The sequence below is a fragment of the Vigna unguiculata genome, chromosome 11 (assembly GCF_037176805.1).
Source record: "Vigna unguiculata cultivar grain cowpea cultivar isolate G323 ecotype 2 chromosome 11, ASM3717680v1, whole genome shotgun sequence".
NCBI lineage: Eukaryota > Viridiplantae > Streptophyta > Magnoliopsida > Fabales > Fabaceae > Vigna > Vigna unguiculata.
The window spans coordinates 44,991,217-45,010,446 of NC_140802.1; the positions used below are offsets into that span (position 1 = coordinate 44,991,217).

The 19,230-nt window shown below is 30.0% G+C and overlaps 1 protein-coding gene across 2 annotated transcripts; it reads right to left on the reverse strand.

Moving 5' to 3' along the window:
- Positions 1-803: 803 nt before the first annotated feature.
- LOC114169566 (ADP-ribosylation factor GTPase-activating protein AGD2-like) lies at positions 804-13,366 on the reverse strand. 2 transcript variants are annotated; one of them, XM_028054788.2, is made up of 19 exons: positions 13,193-13,366; positions 12,368-12,444; positions 11,568-11,668; positions 10,946-11,016; positions 9,816-9,878; positions 9,676-9,720; positions 8,257-8,322; positions 7,585-7,632; positions 7,400-7,495; positions 7,266-7,307; positions 5,325-5,543; positions 5,071-5,202; positions 4,782-5,000; positions 4,412-4,498; positions 4,047-4,319; positions 3,327-3,445; positions 2,946-3,024; positions 1,828-2,246; positions 804-1,176 (listed from the first exon to the last, which is right to left on the reverse strand). In XM_028054788.2, the coding sequence occupies exons 1-19, from the start codon at positions 13,241-13,243 to the stop codon at positions 1,065-1,067; spliced, it is 2,319 nt and encodes a 772-aa protein (XP_027910589.1). In that variant the 5' UTR covers positions 13,244-13,366; the 3' UTR covers positions 804-1,064. The 2 variants fall into 2 exon arrangements, with proteins under 2 accessions (XP_027910589.1, XP_085525092.1); XM_085668966.1 differs by having other exon boundaries at positions 11,568-11,663; positions 13,193-13,299.
- Positions 13,367-19,230: the final 5,864 nt, after the last annotated feature.

Here is a 19,230-nt window from a genome sequence, read left to right on the forward strand (position 1 = left end):
TTATTAAATATAAATAAATTTATATTTTTTGTAAATGAATTTTATTTACTTTTTAGAATTTTTTTTATTATAGATAGCATGTTTGTCTAAAAAATTGTAAATTTTTAAAAAATGTTAAATCAGAAAAAAATAGATAAATTTTAAGGATAAAATAGTAAAACAATTAATTTAACTTTAAAATAAAACTGTTATATAAAAGGTAAAATAGAAAACAAAATGTAGGTACAAAAATGAAGACGCGGTTGAAACTTTTGGACTTATAAATACTTGTGTATGTGTAAAATAAAATCAAATTAACTGAAAGCCTTATAAAAAAAAATCCATACGAATGTGGTTAATGCTTATATATCTTTGGACATTTTCGTAGACTAAATAAATATTGGTATCAGAAGATTGAACTAAACAAATGTACAGTAAACACTTAATTTTCCAAATAGCAAGTCATCTATATGCCACAACCTCTTTGAAACTACAATAATTAAGTTGAACATACCATCTATCTAAAGTGCTATTAGATATGTCACATCAATTAAAAATAATATCAAATTATAATATATAAATAGAAACTTACTTTACAAAACATTTTTATGAAAAGAAATTAGACTTAAATTTATTTTTTAATATATTATCAAACTTTAACATAACAAATTCGTTAAGCTCACTCTATCAAATTATCAACAAACATCTAATCCCACACAAAATGTCCTTATCTCGATGAGTGTGGAAGAAGAGAACCATGTACATTAATTAATATTGCGTAATCAAAAAATACTATCAAAAGTATTCTAAATAGAAGTGAGACGAACGAATAATGAAACTGTATAAATGAGGTTTTTGTTATGGAAGTATCCTAATGAATATATATCCTTTTAAAATTTCATTAAAGAGATACATGTTAGAGTCTTTTCTATAATAACTCAACAAATATGGATCCAGATAAATTAAAAAATCTATGAGATTTCGATGAATCAGGCATTCTAAAATATGTAATCAAACTTTCTTTACTTAATGAACAACAGCATATCTTCAACACTCAATATATATATATACCAGATCCATCTTCTCTAGGATTCAGCAAGCATGATAAATAGCTCTTCGTCAGTTATTGCTCCCATCTCCATTGCTCTTTCAAGTATAGTGAGCCCTCCAGCATCTATAATTGACGGCCTTGCACCCCTGGAAAATGATATATTAGTTTATGCTTTCATTGGAAGTTTTGGTTAGAGATGCATGTGTACAAGCTTAATACAAATGTATATCTATCCAAATAAGTTCATGCTAATCACCAAAAATCAAACCCATGATAAAATTACCCATGATAAAATTACGTTTTATTCATAGAAAAATAAATATCCATGATTTCCTTCACACACACCCTCATTTATATTTGTGTGCATTAAGACCCACAAATATATATATATATATATATATATATATATATATATATATATATATATAGCATGTAATTGATGCCAAATAGAACACAAAAAGCTTGACAAATGAAAATTCTTAGCTGTTTGTGCAGCGATGAGAAGTAGTCTAAAACATCTCGTGACACATCTAAAATAGGGAACTGATGAACGCTCCAATTAGTGAGGCTTCATAGAAGACAATGGAAGGTATTCGTTGAGATAATTAAGTATTACGAGATTTCGAAACAAATATGGGTAGAAAACAAAGAGGAAAGACATATTCCCACTTCCTTCTTAATTCTTTCCAACACAACTCCTAGAAGAATAAAAAACAGGGAGACAGAGAGGAAACTGTATGATTGTTAACTAGTCGCCAAGCGCAAAAACAACAGTTGGCTTAAGATAAAAGTATTACCTTCTTAATAGAAACTTTGCCAATTGATTTTTCCCAGTTGTAATGCAATGGTGCAAGGGAGTTCTTCCATGATAGTCAGACATATTTACATCAGCACCAAATTGGAGCAACAACTCGACCATCAGTGTACTGTCAGTATGACATGCCAAATGTAATAATGACCATCCACGGAAACACCTCTCAGTCTCAATAGTCTCTTCGACCATCAGACAAGCTTCGGGATCGGGATCATGCTGCTGCCCTTCCGCCTCAGCAGCATGGTGAACCTCATCACCATATTTTGTGTTTATCATATTTGATGCTGACGTAACAATGAGCCGATACACTTCTCTTACATTTACAGTCTGAACTGCTTGCCAAATTCTTACGGAAACTGAGGGTATATCCTCTTCTCGGATTATTAGTGCTTTCTCTACGTACTGGTTTAGAAAAACAAGGATGACAACAATATTTAGGTCACAGTAAAAGCTGTCAAGAAAGCAGAGGCTTCCAAAAAGATAATGCCATAATGCAGCAATACATAATATTAAATGTCAAAATGTAAAACTGACATATAAAATGCAAAACTGACACAGTACCAGCAGAAACAAAATGTAGAGAGAGAGAGCATAAAAAAAATAAGAGAATCCAAAGATGGAAACCCGCTAATAAAAGATTATCACATAATTCATTCATTAAAGTGCAGTGATCTGGGTACACGATCACTCCATAGAAGCAAACATCAACTTTCCTATTTCAAATTCTATCAACAATGAAAGCAAGTAACTCGTAGCCAACAGAAAGGTGAAGTCAAATCCAAAAAACATTCCTCAATTCCTTATGACTTTCTATAGTTTAAAAACATTTCCAAGTTCCAACTTATTTAAATGACACAATAATTTACAATTAAAGAATATGAACAAATACCTCAATGAACTCATAAATAACAGAATCCTTTTGAGAAATCTGAAGTGGATGGAATATCATTATTTAACAGACATAAATCTAAATTGAAAGAGTTCCGTAAGCTGTCTCATGGAAACATAAAGACATAAATTTAACGTGTCAAGCTGTCTTTACAGCAGCAAACCACGAAAGCTTCCATTTATAAATAGGGAAATTCAACCAAAACTGCCTACCTTTGCTTGGATGTATTTCTCTTTGATTTGGAAGGCATCTGTTGAACAAGGTTTCATAGGCACACGTAATTCACCTACCCTGAAAATAATTGTTCCCAAAAGGAAAGGATTACACAAACATAATGCTATTAACAAACTTCTCCATACGAACTTTTAAAAGAGAAAATTAAGAAAAAATAAAATGAGTTTCTCCATAAGTTAAAAAATAAAAATATAAAGTTATATAAGAGCACTTTTACAAACTAATTTATGCATAAGCTAATTTTAACTTATGAAGAAACTTGTTTCATTTTCTTTTTGTATTTTTTTCTTCTAAAACTTTTTGGAGAAGATTGTCCACGCAGGCTCAATATGCATTGCTAAAGGAAATCCATAATTTACCTTTCATGATCCGGCAGCAAGCCCTCCCATATAGAATTACAGTAAGCATTACCTAAGTTATCAAATAACTCCAAAATGGTATTTTCCCAAACCCTAACATCTAATGTTATAGATCTCACCTGCATGTCACATAAAATATATCTCAAGAAAATGATAATCAAATTTTAATACCTAATCAGAAATCACATAATTTAAGAAAATTGATTCGGTTATATTATAAACACACAAAAAAGAGTATACGATGTTTCTCAAATGTCAAAACTAATGAGTTCTTAAAATGAATGCCCTTGGCAATAAAGAAAGAGTTGCAAAAAAGTGCAAGCACTTCACGGGAAAATTTAGAGAAAAATACAACACCATATGTTAGAGAAAATTTAGCAAACGGGAATGCTTTTCTTATTCACTAGAACGTAATAGATAGTTTATGCAAGGAATCTGTTTATATAGGCTATTAATAGACTTAGTGGAGTGTATTTCCTAAGCTAAAATTAACTAAGTGCAACTTTCTAGATTACGTACATTCTGAATTGTCAGTAATTCGGTTACAGAATCCCATTTATAGATCAGAGAATTGCTAACAAGTAGACAAGTACATGTAACAGACCAATCATGTCAGTTATAACTCACATGATAGAACAACAATTGATAGAACAGCAAAGAGAATCTCTAACGGCCATAGACACAAATAAATGGTTAGCATTTATATCCAAAAGAATGCACCTTTGAGATATGAACACCAAGATTTCGATGCACTCCAGAGCATTCAATACATAGCAATATGCCAAGGTTTAGAGATGCCCATTCTGGTTCAGGAGCACTGCACTCAGCACATTTATCATTCCCTGGAATTCCCCTTAAAATCTTAGAGACACTACCCACTTCCTTGGAAGATAAGTCATTCCTCAATGATTCCTGATCATCCTCCGAATGATATGACAAAGAAGCACCAGATGCTAAGTTTTTACTCTGTGAATTCGCTGCACCATATGGAGGCTGCAGCATTTATAGATGAAATAGTGTTGACATAACAAATTATATGGACATCTTGGCACAATGGTATATTTCAAAAAGTTTGAATAAATAACCTCTTGAAGAAACTGTGAATTAAAAAGTAATGTTATAGCTCCAGTAATTTTGTTAACCCAGTCCATCCTATCAGCTTCATTTTCGGCCTGATGAAATCGATACAAAAAATCAGCAAACTCAAAACCAATCCAGAACTACACTAAGTAGGCACAATGAATTTGATACGAGATAAAACAAAGAAGCTCAATCTAAAAGATACAAAACTACAACTTCAACCAACAAAATGTCTATTTTCTCCTTAAATAGAAAAATAGCATCACAGACAAGGATCCATCCAAAATAAGAAATGTTTGGTTCTCACCCAGTTAACACAATGTGGTGTCTCATTTTAAGAATCAATAAAATATATCAAATAAGTAGATCAGCAACCTGAAGTGTGAGCGTTTTTGAGGGAGAAATTATTCGGAAGCAAAGTCGTAGATCTGTATCCTCTGCATCCATCTTTATAGTAGATGTGCATAGATCAATAGTGTAACAACCTAAAATATCATCATTCAGTGATGCAGCCCTGTTGTGTTTTAAACGGAATCTACCAAACATTCCACTAGTTTGTTCATAAGAACGAGCATAATTATATGACTGAGAGCCCTGGGGATGGAAGTAAACATTAGGAGATTGCTTGATAAGTCAAAACAAATATAAGAAAAAGAATAACTACCGTGGGCTTGACACCCTTGACTCTGTAATAATATAAATTCCTTTGGTTATCAAGTACAAAGAACCTCCGTTTCCAATCTCCACGTGAGCTCGATGACCTTTTTAACAGATAACCTTGTTTAACTGTTTGAAGCTGTAAGCAAAGAAGACATCAAATAAAGAAAAAGGGAAAAAAAAATAAAGCCTATTTATTTAACATAAAGTCTTAAACTGAAGAACTTTCCCCAATTAACCGGTAAAAGGCCAACTACTTGCCTCCCCTTTGGATGAAGACAGCATCCCTGAATCTAAACTCCTGTACGAATTCAACCCTACAACATGGATGCCTTCAGAACCTGACATGGTTTCAGTAAAATTGCTAGAAGCTCGTATATTCTCCAACTCTGCCTGTGTTCTGTATTCCTGAATCCGTTTTGCAAGCTTATCTTGCTCAATATTAGCAAGTTCTTTAGATTGTTGTGCATATGTTAATACCTAATTATCATGAAAGTACCGAAAAGTACAATGAGGTCAGAATTTTCATACAGCAATCTAGGTTTGAGCCATTGAAAGTCACTATTATCAAATATTAAATAGATTACTTCAATGTTGATCATTATAAAATAAAACTATCAAAGATAAAATCTTGAAGTGTCACAATGTATAATTACAAAAACCCATTCTTTATGCATAACGAGACGAACCCCGGATCCGGTATAAGAATCTATAACGTAACACAAGTGAGACAACGGTAGGGTTATACAATCGATGTAACAGTATAAGGTAGTGAAGGAGATATTTTCTCAAGCTCTGCGACTAATTCAAATGCAGATATGATATGCCAGCATAATATTTCTAGTCCTACGCAAATAGCTATTACAAAGTCCCACATTGCCTACCTCAATACTGAGGTGCAGTTTAAATACATGTTGAACAAATTGGCTTAATACTTTTAAGATGAAATTTATCATGATATCAGAGCTATCATTCATCTTCATGTATCACCTATTCTGATAGGCATTGCTCTAGTAAGCATATGTGGAAGGTGCGTGCTGGAAAGTCCCACGTTAGTTGCCTCAGATACTGGAGTTTGATTTAAATAGCTATTGGAAAACGTCACTTAATGCCAATTGGCTTTAAGATAAAATCTAACAAAGACTCCCCACCGGATGAGCCCACAAGAGGGTAAATGTACACTGCTTTTTGCCCATAAGCAAAGAGATTTTTCTGGAATTTGACTCTGTGATCCCACGTCATAAGGCCACAGACCTCACTATTGTGTCAAGGCTCACCCCCAACTTTTTTAATTTTTAATCAAGTCCTAGCATTCCCAAGAACCGTTAAGAACAAATAAGATATAAGACAACAGAGACAACTACTCTTAGAAAATTCTTTTGTTTGGATGTGGAAATACGATCATTCCTAGTCTTGAATAGTCAATTTATGAAAAGAAGTTAATGATAATAGAAGTGGTATTGCAATTAGGAGCTGAAGGCTCCTTATGCCATACTTGTACAACCAGCACTTAGGTATTATCATGAACAGGAGCCTCGTAATAAAGACACAAAGTATCGTATTAGATTATTTAATGCTGACTAATCCCCAAAATATTAATACACTGAAGAATGCATCAACAAACAATATGCATTCACTAAAGAGATACATGAAAAGAATCATACAATAGAAATGTAGTTCCCTTTTCCCACATAGAGTGGGCAACATTTTAAAGAGCTCAAATGAATTCATACGCCTCCAACACACCCTCACACCAAGGCATATTTATCTCAAGCATGGAACTAGACATTAATGAGCGCGATAGCCGGTGGAATAATAGACCCAACAAATATCTCTAGGATAGGTTTTAACTCATGGCTCTGATATCATGTTAAGAAGTAGACTTTAAACCTAACTCAACCTCACAAAATTGACTTGTATGATGAGGTTTGCACCCTCTTATATATTGTGAATTGGCCTTATCTCTAGTCAATGTGGGACTTCCAACCGTTTTTATTTACATTTTATCACAAAGCAATGTCATCCCTATCCTAAGTCAATTCTCCATGGGCAACAAAATTGCAAATAAGAAGACTAAACTATACTAGGAAATTAGAAATAAAATGCTCTAGCTTCAACTTGATAAAGTCAGTTTGGCTACTAAAAAAGACAAAACATGTCAATTGTCATACTTGTAAGAAACAAGGAAACCACACGTCATACCTGGTGAATATAGGGCTCCATTTGGCTTAGTAAGTCATAACCCTAAAGAAAAAAAAAAAAAAACTTGTTAAGTACAAAGTGATAATTGAAAACATAAAACAATTTTTTTGCAGAATTGACACCAATTCACAGACCAGCTTAAAATATCTCAAATGAGCATCCATTATTGCACTAATCGACTCCAAGAACTCATACTTCTTTTTCGCTTCAATATTCATGAGTGAGTTTACCTGCACTCCTTAAAACCCAATGGCCAGTTTCGTAATAAAAAAACACTGAGGAAATGTCAGAAAAAAGATTCAAATCGTAGAAGACATACTAGATTGAAGCGACTTTTTTCAAATGTTGATTTGGAATTTTGCAGATCCTGCCATGGATCAGAGTATGAGATTATTATTCAGATAATGACGCACAGAAAATATGCTAAAAATTAAAGAACATAAGATTTAACAATGTTTCTGTAGAAAAATATGACTAAATTGATTTTAAAAGAAGTGTTGTTTTTAGTCCAAATAAAAAAATTGTTATTTTTAAATTAAGCCTTGTTGGTGTCAGGCATGGTCCATGGCATGTGATGTATCTCATTAACATGTCTAGATGTATGTCACGTCACTAATTATAAATCATGATAGAAATTGTTTTCAAAAGTTTCAAAATTTATTAGAGCCCAAACCACCATTAATGGAGGAGAATTAACATCAATTTTACCTGTATTTATAGGGATCATAAATCATAGTTTTACCCAAAAATAAAATAGAACATAATGTATTTCAAGATCATATGAACAGATATGTAGGTTGTATTGCAGGTTTCACATGATACTATTATTATATTAGTAATATTGTCCTTTTAAAAGTTGAATATTCTGAGTCAAAGAGAAGATTTTTATCCTAATCCGAAATCATGACAAAGTACAAGAAAGTTAAGAAACCTCATATACGACTAGAACTTTTGAGAAGATACTAATCATATACAAATTGAAATGGCAAACCTCTTCTAATTCAGTTACAATATCTTGTGGTGTATTCTTCTTTAAAGAGACAAACTTCTCTCGTGACTGAATGAAAGAGATAACAAATATGTTAGAGAACATAATTAACATTTGCGTATTTTGGTTTAAATATAACGCAGATATGCATAAAACACAAGATAAATGAAAAACTATGATACTGAAATCAATGATGTAAGCAAATTACTGCTTTCAAAAAGAGGCACACATGCAACATGAGAATGTAATCAAGACTTCATATTAGCACTGACACCGATGTCAAATTAACCAAACCTTACCTAAATGCTTATGTGAGCACTTAGATTGAAAAAATAGCACTTTGAATTAACTAGGGCTCTCCTCCAAGTATAATTTACCATAAACAACTCTTCAGTCAATAGACAAATTAAACAAAAAGCTTAGGAAATAGTACGTCCACATAAATGAAAAACTATGATACTGAAATCAATGATGTAAGCAAATTACTGCTTTCAAAAAGAGGCACACATGCAACATGAGAATGTAATCAAGACTTCATATTAGCACTGACACCGATGTCAAATTAACCAAACCTTACCTAAATGCTTATGTGAGCACTTAGATTGAAAAAATAGCACTTTGAATTAACTAGGGCTCTCCTCCAAGTATAATTTACCATAAACAACTCTTCAGTCAATAGACAAATTAAACAAAAAGCTTAGGAAATAGTACGTCCACATAAATTATGGTCAAACTTGAAAATGATTAATCTGAATGAGAGAAGATTTTATTTAATTGATTGATTTGAAACAATACATCAGCCTCTATATCTAGAGAATTCCATCCCTAAAGTATTAATTACAAAGAGATCAGTTGGGTGCCCTTCAAGCAATCACAATAATCAAAGGAAATGGGTACACTTCAGGCAATCCTAAAAAAAGTACCATCACTACGATAGTAAAAAAGAAATGCAGAAGCAGAGCCCCCAAGATCGGGAGCTATTACTGACTAAAAAATGATTAATCTGAATGAGAGAATATTTTAGATTTGAAACAATGCATCAGCCTCTACATATAGAGAATTTTAACCCTAAAGTATTGATTACAAAGAGATTTCTAGAATCTTCTAAGAGCTTCTAACAAGATACTTATCCTACTAACAACAGTCAATTACCTTAAAAGTCCAAAATTCTAATGAACCAATACAAACACAAGTTTAACAATCAAATGACTAATAAATAACTAAACAACTTCAACAGCAGCAACAATGAGTAATATATAGGGCGAATACCCAAATCAGACATCACCAAAAAACATATTCAGGCATCACAAAAGGAAAAGAATTATCAGTTAGACACTGTACAACAAAAGCATTGAACAGTAATGACAATTTCTAAACATCACAGGGAATGCATAATTCATCATAAGAATGTTAAAACAATACCTGATCATAAGATTGGACAGCTTTGTCATAGCGACGACGAGAATCCTGATACAAACAAGCATAAAGTAAATCTACAAATGTAATGTTTGTGTGTAAAACATAAATTTTACGAAAGAAGCATTAACCTAGAAAAATAATACCTTCGTATCTTGCAAATCAATATTCATAAACTCCGTCAGCCGGTCAATCAACACATGCTCTACCTATACAAGAAATATGTCACCTAATTACTCAAATAGAAAAATCCATGCCAAAAGACATTTGGTAAGATGGCCTTGGAGATTGCCCACCATTTGTTGCACTTTAATTTTTGTTTCTCTTTATTCCTTTACTATGCAACCAAATATTCATGAAAAGAAAACCTTAAACAAGAAAACAATTTTCAACAAAAAGTTTGACTTTTATTACACACAAAGATAAAACCTTCAAACTATTCTTCATTGGACAAAAAGCATAACTGGGTACTTCCATAGGTTTAGTCATCATTTACAAACTGTTTCAGTTTTTCAAAATATGGAAATTGTTCTTGATGTTCCATTGGATTTTTCTAGAGTCCTCGAGGAATGGACTGCTTAATTTCTTAACCTTTTTTTTCTTCAATTAGCCCTAGCGGAATGGACACAATTCACAGACTGTTAGAAAGCAAGAATTAAAAGAAAGAAAAACAAAGGTTTTTTATTGAATAGAATGAAAAGAACAAAAAAAACAGGAGAGCACTCTCTCCTTCAAGGGCTTCCCCTTCACAAAGAGCTAAAGCTCAATCTACAAAAATTCACCCTCTTCCCCTTTCCTCCTTTCCTATTTATATCTAACTAATACCTCAAGTAACTAACTCGTGGATATTCTATCTATCTTAACTAAGTTCTCTTCTTTGTGTATCCTAACACAGGCAAAACAATGTAAAAGGGGAAACAGAGAAAAGGTCACATAATTACCATTTTACTACTATATGCATGATGATTTAAATCATTACTAGATCTTTGAACAACATCAGCAAATGGGCACTCAATACATTAAACAAGATTATATCCTGTCAATTTATTATGATTCACTTTAAAGTGAGATAAAATATGAGATTGTTTTAATGTTTATTTTAGAAAAATTTGAGGAGGAGAAGCAGAGCAAAAATCCATTGCCTTCAAGATAAAACACCTAAACTAAACAAGTAGCTTCGCAAAAATCCATTGCCTTCGAGATAAAACACCTAAAGTAACAAGTAGTTTTGTCACTATTAACAGAGAAAAATAGTGTGGCTGGTTAATGGACTCACCTGTGAACGAAGAAGCTCTTTGAAAGAAGCTAGCTCGCGCAATGTGGTAATAAACTTAGTTATGACAGGACCTACAAAAAAAATCAGTTGGAAAGAAAAAAACACCTTACGCTTAGTAGACGGTCAAAGCTGTCTTCATGATACAAGGTATCCCACTTATTATGTTATCATAAGGACCCAAACCAGAATATATGGAGCTCCGGCACATGTGCAACACTCCTCAATAAGTGTTTTCTTATAAAATCATTGTTTATTAATTCCAACACTTGAGCTGACACATGCACCTCCATACAGATGGACACTTCAAGGACACTAGGTTTTTTACAACATTATGAAAAAAGAAAAATATATAGCTTTTGATGTAAAATAAAATATTAAAAAAATAAAGTCATGGTGAGGCTTATTATGATAAAAAGATAAATATACAAAGGTTATATGTATCTTGATCATCATTTTAACTTTCTTTTTAGGTTGTTTATATTTAATTTTATTTGACATACACATACAGTGTTGTTTTCCCGGTGTCCATGTCAATGTTTGTGCTTCAGAAGCACCTTTTGGGTTGGCTTGTTTGAAAATAGAAGTGAAAATAAAACAAGAAATGAAAATAAATCTCAACAACCTCCAATTGATACACTAACAGGGTCATCTTGGCCACCACCAAATACTTCTAATGACTCAGCAAAGGTTATTTCTCCATTATATGCTTCCCCCAAAGCTGTCCTGAGGAATTACAGAATAAAGAATTGATTATGTCCAGCTGATATGGTTCCAACATATGGTTTTTAGGAAAAAAATGATTAGTGAAATTTTCTATTAAAATGTGGTTGTATGTTCAAAGACACATCTTTGATCCACCACGCCACAATCACTAATCAATAACCATCCACAGTTTACAATTTGATGAAAAATCATTATTTCAAAAGAGCCGACTCTTTTCATTTAATTAAACTTGATGAACATTTATAGTTAGATTTTCAACATATACAACTTCATGGCCAAGTTTGGTAGCTAATATCAATTTTGGGTTCAAACACATTTGCATTAAATTAGTAGACCAACAAAAAAGTGTCAAAAAAATATTGAAAAAGTTACGGAAAAATGCTATTACAAACAAATTAGAGAAAGTAGAAGTACGGTTGGGATAAGAAATTATCCCAAAAGAATAATTATAAGATAATGGTGAGCCATCTAGTTTTTTAGCATATGTGATCACATGTGCAACAGAGCTATCTAGTTTCTTAGCATATGTGATCAGCAATAGCAATCCCTTAGGAATAACCATGACTAGAGGTGAAAAAGCATCTCTACACTTCTTTCGGCTGTGTTGAAGAAAAACATTCACAGATAAAAAAGTAGAATTGACTCAGTAAATAAAAAATAGATCCAACACTCTATACATGAATGCCCTGGAACACTTACATAAACTTCTGACACCCGTTATATAGTTTCTGGCATCGATCCTTTAACTCATCAGTTGTTTCTTCAAGAGAAAATAACTGTCCCATGGAAGATAAATAAATAAATTACAGCAAGAAACCATACTGACAAAAATAGTAATGAACTAGTAATTTTCCAAAAGAGTTACTAATCCTAGAATCCTCATCAATATAAATAAACGGAAATGCATACGCACACACTTAATTCAGGGAGAAACGGGAAAAGTTACATAAATTGAAGACAGCAAAGAAGTACAGAGTAAACAATAAGAAATATACTTTCTGGACACAAAAGGAACAAAATCAAACAAAACAGGAAGAATACATCTTCACACACACACACACATAAAAGGACATTGGCTGAACATCTTAAAGCGCCAAGAAGACAAATGTATCCTACAAAAGTGTCAGTGGAAGACATCTTCCTTTCATAGAAACCTCGTATAAATTCTTATTTCCTTGCTCAAATCCAAATCAACAAAAACAAAAATTCCAAAGCAGTCCTAAACTAAAGCCTCACTCCACGACTTCCAATCAAATCCCTAAAGTAACTAACCATACAGAGCATGGACCGTTACGAAACAGTATTTGAAAAAGGCAAACATAAACTCTGAATCCAAGCTTGTGGTAGCAGCAATTTGAAGATTCAGGAGGGAAAGGAGAGGGAAAACAAAGCATCTCGAGAAACAAAGTGCAGAGCATAATGTTGCAGAAGAAAGGAGTGTTGTGAGTAAATGAAATCTGAAGCGAAGCTAAAATTGAAGGAAAATAGATAGCGAAAAGTGTGATTGAAATTGGGGAAAAGAACCTGTTTCTGGAACATAGGGGAATCGTCGAGCTTGACGAATGCCGATGCCATTGTTGCGTTGGTCGGTGTGGCGAGGTGGCTCAAGCTCTCTGTTATCTTATAGTTGAGATCGCATGTCGATGTTGTGTTTTGTTATGCACACACTTCTACACAAGGAGAAGGAGATGCAGCTGCGTGAAGTGACTATTTTGTCCCCGCTGTTAAACCACTCTTCTTTACTATTTGCAAATTATTTAAATAAATCATTTCCGTATTTATCACTTATTTCATCATCATGGACTTAATTAACTTTTAAGTTAAGTAATTTAAGTACTTTTAGTTTAACTTTTTATTTTATTTTTTAATATATTAAGTACTGCAGAATTTATTTTTCTAATTTAGTTTATGTTATTTTGAAATTATTTGGTTAATATAAAACAATAGCGAGGTTAATATAAAAAAAATTGTAGTTTTAAATTATTCATCATAATAGTTAATATTTATCATAAAATCTTATATTTATACATATAAAAAATACAAGTAAGATAATAAAATAAAGGATTAAGTATGATTTTAGTCTTTGAACTTTGATCCAAAATTTGAATTTTTTCTATGTCCGAGATTTTAATACATTTTGATCCCTAAACATTAAAAATGAATAAAAATAGTCATTTTAATTCAATTAAGTTAACTTTTTTTGAGGTGTCGAATGCATTTTTCAGCAGATATTGAACAAAAAATGTGTCAAAAAGTGTAAATAACTCTAATACTAACATAAAAAACATTCGACACAAAAAAGTTAACATAATTTGTTAGAATGACTATATTCAATCATTTCTAAAGTTTAGGAAACAAAATGTATTAAAATTTTAGACAAGGACGAATTTTAATTTTGAATCAAAATTCAATGACTAAAAAATACTTTACCCTAAAATAAAATAACATTTACATCATCCATATAAGATTAAATTCATTGAACATGAACTCATTGAACGAAAATATTGATTTAGCTTATGGTATATAATTCTGTTTCTTAGATATGTTAATTGTAAACGAAAAGAAAGTCAACAAAACAATATCACTGACGTATATTAATATGGCAATACAAACATATCAATAAAATATACGATGAAATTCAAAATTTGGAATCAGTATTTTACACACTCATTAGTCTCACGGTCAAATTATACCTCTTTATGGTTGCCTTTATAAAATTGTATTTTAATAGCAACTCACATTAGAAATAGCTAACAATGTTAAATGCTAGACACAAATACTATTGACACTATTTTTGTGAAAAACACAAATTAAATGTAAAATATTAGAGTTAAAGAAGAAGAATGTCTCTGGTATTTACCCTCTCTGATTCAATATATACTACAATTAACAATTCTAAGTTAATAACAAAAGTATGAATAATATTATAAAGTTGTAGTTGAAAGTGATTCATAATTTAATTGGGTGAGTTGGGAATGATGCAACCTTCTGCCGCAGCATATAAAAAATAAAGCACTCATTTGGGTTAGAATATTAACATAAAACTAGGTAACAGTGGGGTGATAATAAGATATATCCTCATGTGAAAAGCGAATTTTCTATTTTGTCATAAACAATTGTTTTTATCTGTTTTCCTTTATTGTGACTTGCAAATACTTGGACTTTTCCTTGCACGTATCAGAGTGTTCGAAGAAGGTGCTAAAAGAAATAACAGTTCCACTGACCAAGAAGAAACAAAGAACTTAACATTTTGTAGTGGGCTTTTATTGTTGTCAATACCCTAATTACATTGTCCTTTTTTTTTTCAAATCTAAAATATGCAGTGTGGAATTAAAGATGTATTATAAATTTTATAATTAAGAAGTGTACTATGAGCAGTGGAAATATTGATAAAAAGAGTTGTGAATTATGTTATAAGAAAGTGTGATGGTTTAAAGAAACTAAAAGTGGATTTTAATAAAATAGAATGAAAAAAGTTGATTTAGATTGTTTGTTATACGAGGGATGTGCTTCTAAGAAAGAAGTGTAAATCCTTACTAGTTTAATGTTATGCATTGACTAGGAACATATGTTGGTCAGAAATCATCTCATATTCTATTAGGTTTACAAACTCATATAGAGTAACGTAGTTTAGATAGTAAGAGTTTAATAAGTTTTTTATGGCAAAATTAGAAGTGTAATCTCTTGTTTGGTGATGTTATAAGTTAATTTATCCTATCTAGAGAATTTTTATTAATTTGTTAGGTAAAATGGAGTCAGAGTTGTTGTTACAATCTACTAAAAGGTTTTATGAATTGTTAATGCATAAATTTGAATGTTGAATCTAATATTATATTTTGCTTATGTGTTTGTGAATGATATGATGATTGAATCATTAAATGTTATGTTTTGGTCCTAAAACATATATTCAATTATAAATTGTTTGTGCATGTTGATGTTTGTATTAACTTTCCCTCTTTTTATTTTGTTTTCTGTATTTCTTTACGATGACCATTAATGTGGCGTGACCAAATAGGACCGTAGAAGATGGAGAGTCTAGATCTTTGGAGTTATGGTTTAGCTTGGCTGTAGAATTTTGAAGCATAGTGTTGGTGGCTAAAGGTGCTATAGCTTATATATGAATATGTAACGGTATAGTTCATATTCATAATAACTTTGATAATAAATGTTGGGGTACAATATATATATATATATATATATATATATATATATATATATATATATATATAATTATTTATTTTGGGCTGTTACATAATTGATAATAAAGTGTCCCCTAAAAAACACTTATAAAGAAAATTCTCCTTGTTAAATTATAGGAGACAAATGTATAGTGTAAAGATCGGTTAAAATGGCAATAATATAATTTTATTGTTCCTATGTATATTTTTAAGGTTAATATGTTGTTTAAGTTTTGTGTTTAATTTTTAGCTCATGTTTACTTAGAGAATTCTTCTACTCTGTTATTTCAATGTTACATGTTAAGGAAGATCCCACATTATTTTATTTTGGAAAAAATATTATTTAACACGACTATTTGACAATTTGTATAAAAAGTAGTTTTAATAAAAATTAACTTTTAAGTTTTTAGAAAAAAAAAAGTAAATAGTTATCGGTGTCCTTTTATTTTAGTTATAAGGGATTAAAATATATTTTAATGAGATTGAATTTTTTTAACCTTTTCGTAGTCATTTTTAAAAATCACAAAACACTAAAAACCAAGCAAAAAAAATAAAACCGAATCAGCCCAATAAATAAGGCCCAAATTCAACAAATCAGACAGAAAAGTGAAGAAGGCCCGAGTCCATGGTACACTAATAATTTATTTATCTTTTTAAAGAAATAAATTTCTTTTATACTTTTTTAATATAATATAATATAATATAATTATTAATATTAATTTAAATATTCATCGTTTTCTACAAATAAAAGCTACAAGTTTAAATAAAATTACAGATATTATTGTAACACATAACTATCATGATTCCAAAAAAAAAAATATTATAGTTAACTCTATAACATATTAAAAAATTACTTAAAAACAAATCAGGTACATCCTCCATAAAATCAACTAAACTAACTTGATTATTACTTTACAGAAAAAAAGGGGTTAAGCCATAATAATTATTACTAAAAAACAACAAAAAAAATAATACGTACACGTGAAACTAAAAATTGGTGTTACAAGTTTTTTGTTGTGAGTATTATTATTAGATGTTTTGTGTGTGGGCAAGTTGACACAAAAGTTATATAATATACGTAAAACATTTGAATATTCAAAGATGCGTTGCGTTGGTCGGAGAGAAACCCGTGATTGATTATTATAATTTGTTAACTTAATTAACAGATTGTAGCATATATTTAAGACACAAATATTATACTCTTTAAATTATAGCTACGAATACTTTGCATCTTTTTCTTTTGCTGCGTAATAGTTTGGCAGGAGCCACCGACGTTTCTAATTCAATTATTCGAAAGAGAAGGAAAAAGAAACCTACCAAAAAGTACTTTTGGAGTTTCAATACATCACCATTTTTATATATTAAATTAAATAATTTCTGTGACTTACAATTTTGGTATATATTTTTTCTCCACATTAAACATGATTTATTTTTTTCAATAATCATGGTAGATCTATTAATTTATTTACGGAGGTTTTTCTTATCAAACTTTACTGTATTAAATACCAAATATCTTAAGAGAATTAACTAATGTTATTTTAATAAATATATATTAAACACTTGTTTAAATTCGCATTGGGACTTAATTAAAATTTATATTTATAAAATTTTAAAAGTTATATTATAATATAAAATATTAAAAATCATAATTACAATTAAAAATATTATGAAAGTTAAGAATTTATAGAAATTATAAAAATATGATATATAAGATATATGATAAACATAAAGTATATATTAAAAAAAACTTGTTATTTTATTTTATTCACATATATTTTTCTATATATATATATATATATATATATTTTTTTTTTTGAAAATAAGTTACAAAATTATTGATTAAAAAATTTTCTTTTTTCAAATACGGATTTAAATGAGGTGTAGACTTAATTAAATTATATATATATATATATATATATATATATATATATATATATATATTTTGCCTGAACATAATCGATTCGTATTTATCTTGTTAACTTAAAAAATCCATATTTTTAAACTTAAGGTCGAAATGTTAAATTCCATTGTACTAATTCTAAATTTAAAGTTTCAAATAATAAAAGATAATTATGTATGTAATTGTTATGAAAGTTAATAAAGTTGTAATATATCATAAAGGGTTAATCGAGTTTCAAAGCAACCATAAATTTAAGAAGTTTTAATTAATCTTTGATTAAATTTTGATGATTTGATATTAAAAAAATTATATTTTTCAATTGAGTATCCACGTTTTTTTTTATTAACGGCAAGATAGGACGATCCATTAAGCGATCATCAGATTATTAATAGTGTACCGTATCTTATGTATAAAGTTATATTTTTTTTAGTACTAGACCATAAAATTTAATAATTATTTTAAAAAAATACAAAATTTATCTTGAAAGTTAATTAAAAATAGGTCAAATCATAATTAAATTAAATCATAACTTTTGTAATAAACTAAACTTATCATTAGGTCGTTTATAACGAAGTTGTCACAAGTTAAGTAATGTTATTTGTTAAAATTCACTTTTGAACATCAAAGTTGACAGTAAATGGTAATAAATAAAGAAACAAACTTCTGAATCACATTAAGAAAGTCACTAAAATCATGGTAAGACAACATTTTCACATTGTAATTGGATATTGAAGATGCATAGTATATTTATGATTTACTACCATAATAGTTGTTGTAGGGTCCATATTCACGTGTTAGCAAAGTCTATCAGGAGGCAGAGAACTCAAATTGCATTATGCGACAAACACAAATGTGAAATGCCAAAAAGGAGAATGATATTTTAGTAATTAAATTTTGAGAATTTTTTTTTACAAATTGAGATGATTACTTTTTAAATGATTTTGAAATATAAAAAAAAGGTTAAATATATTTTTGATCCCTTAATTTTCAGTGAAAATTAGAAATAGTCCTTCTCAACACTTTTGGACTAATTTAATCTCCTAACTTTAAATTAGTTCTTTTAAAGTTTATTTGACGTTTCAAACGCATGATAGTATTCATGATAGTATTTGAGTTGTTTACACCTTATTTACACAGTTTAATTCACTTTTGTTTCAATATTTGGTGAGAAATGCGTTTAAAACGTCAATTCAACTTAATACAATTTGGTTAAAAGTACTAAATTCACCGATTTTTTAAAGATGAAGAACTAAATTAGTCTAAAGTTTCAAGGAAAAACTAATTTCAATTTTCACTATAAATTAAAGAACAAAAATATATTTAACCAAAAGAAAATAATAAAATAGAAAAATAAGAAATTACTTAAAAATGTTATCTCACGTTATAAGAAAAAGTTGTAGAAATCCGGTTCATAAATCATTTTCATACTAAAATATGAGCAAATATACTTTGGTTACTTACCACATCTTCACTTCAAAACACTG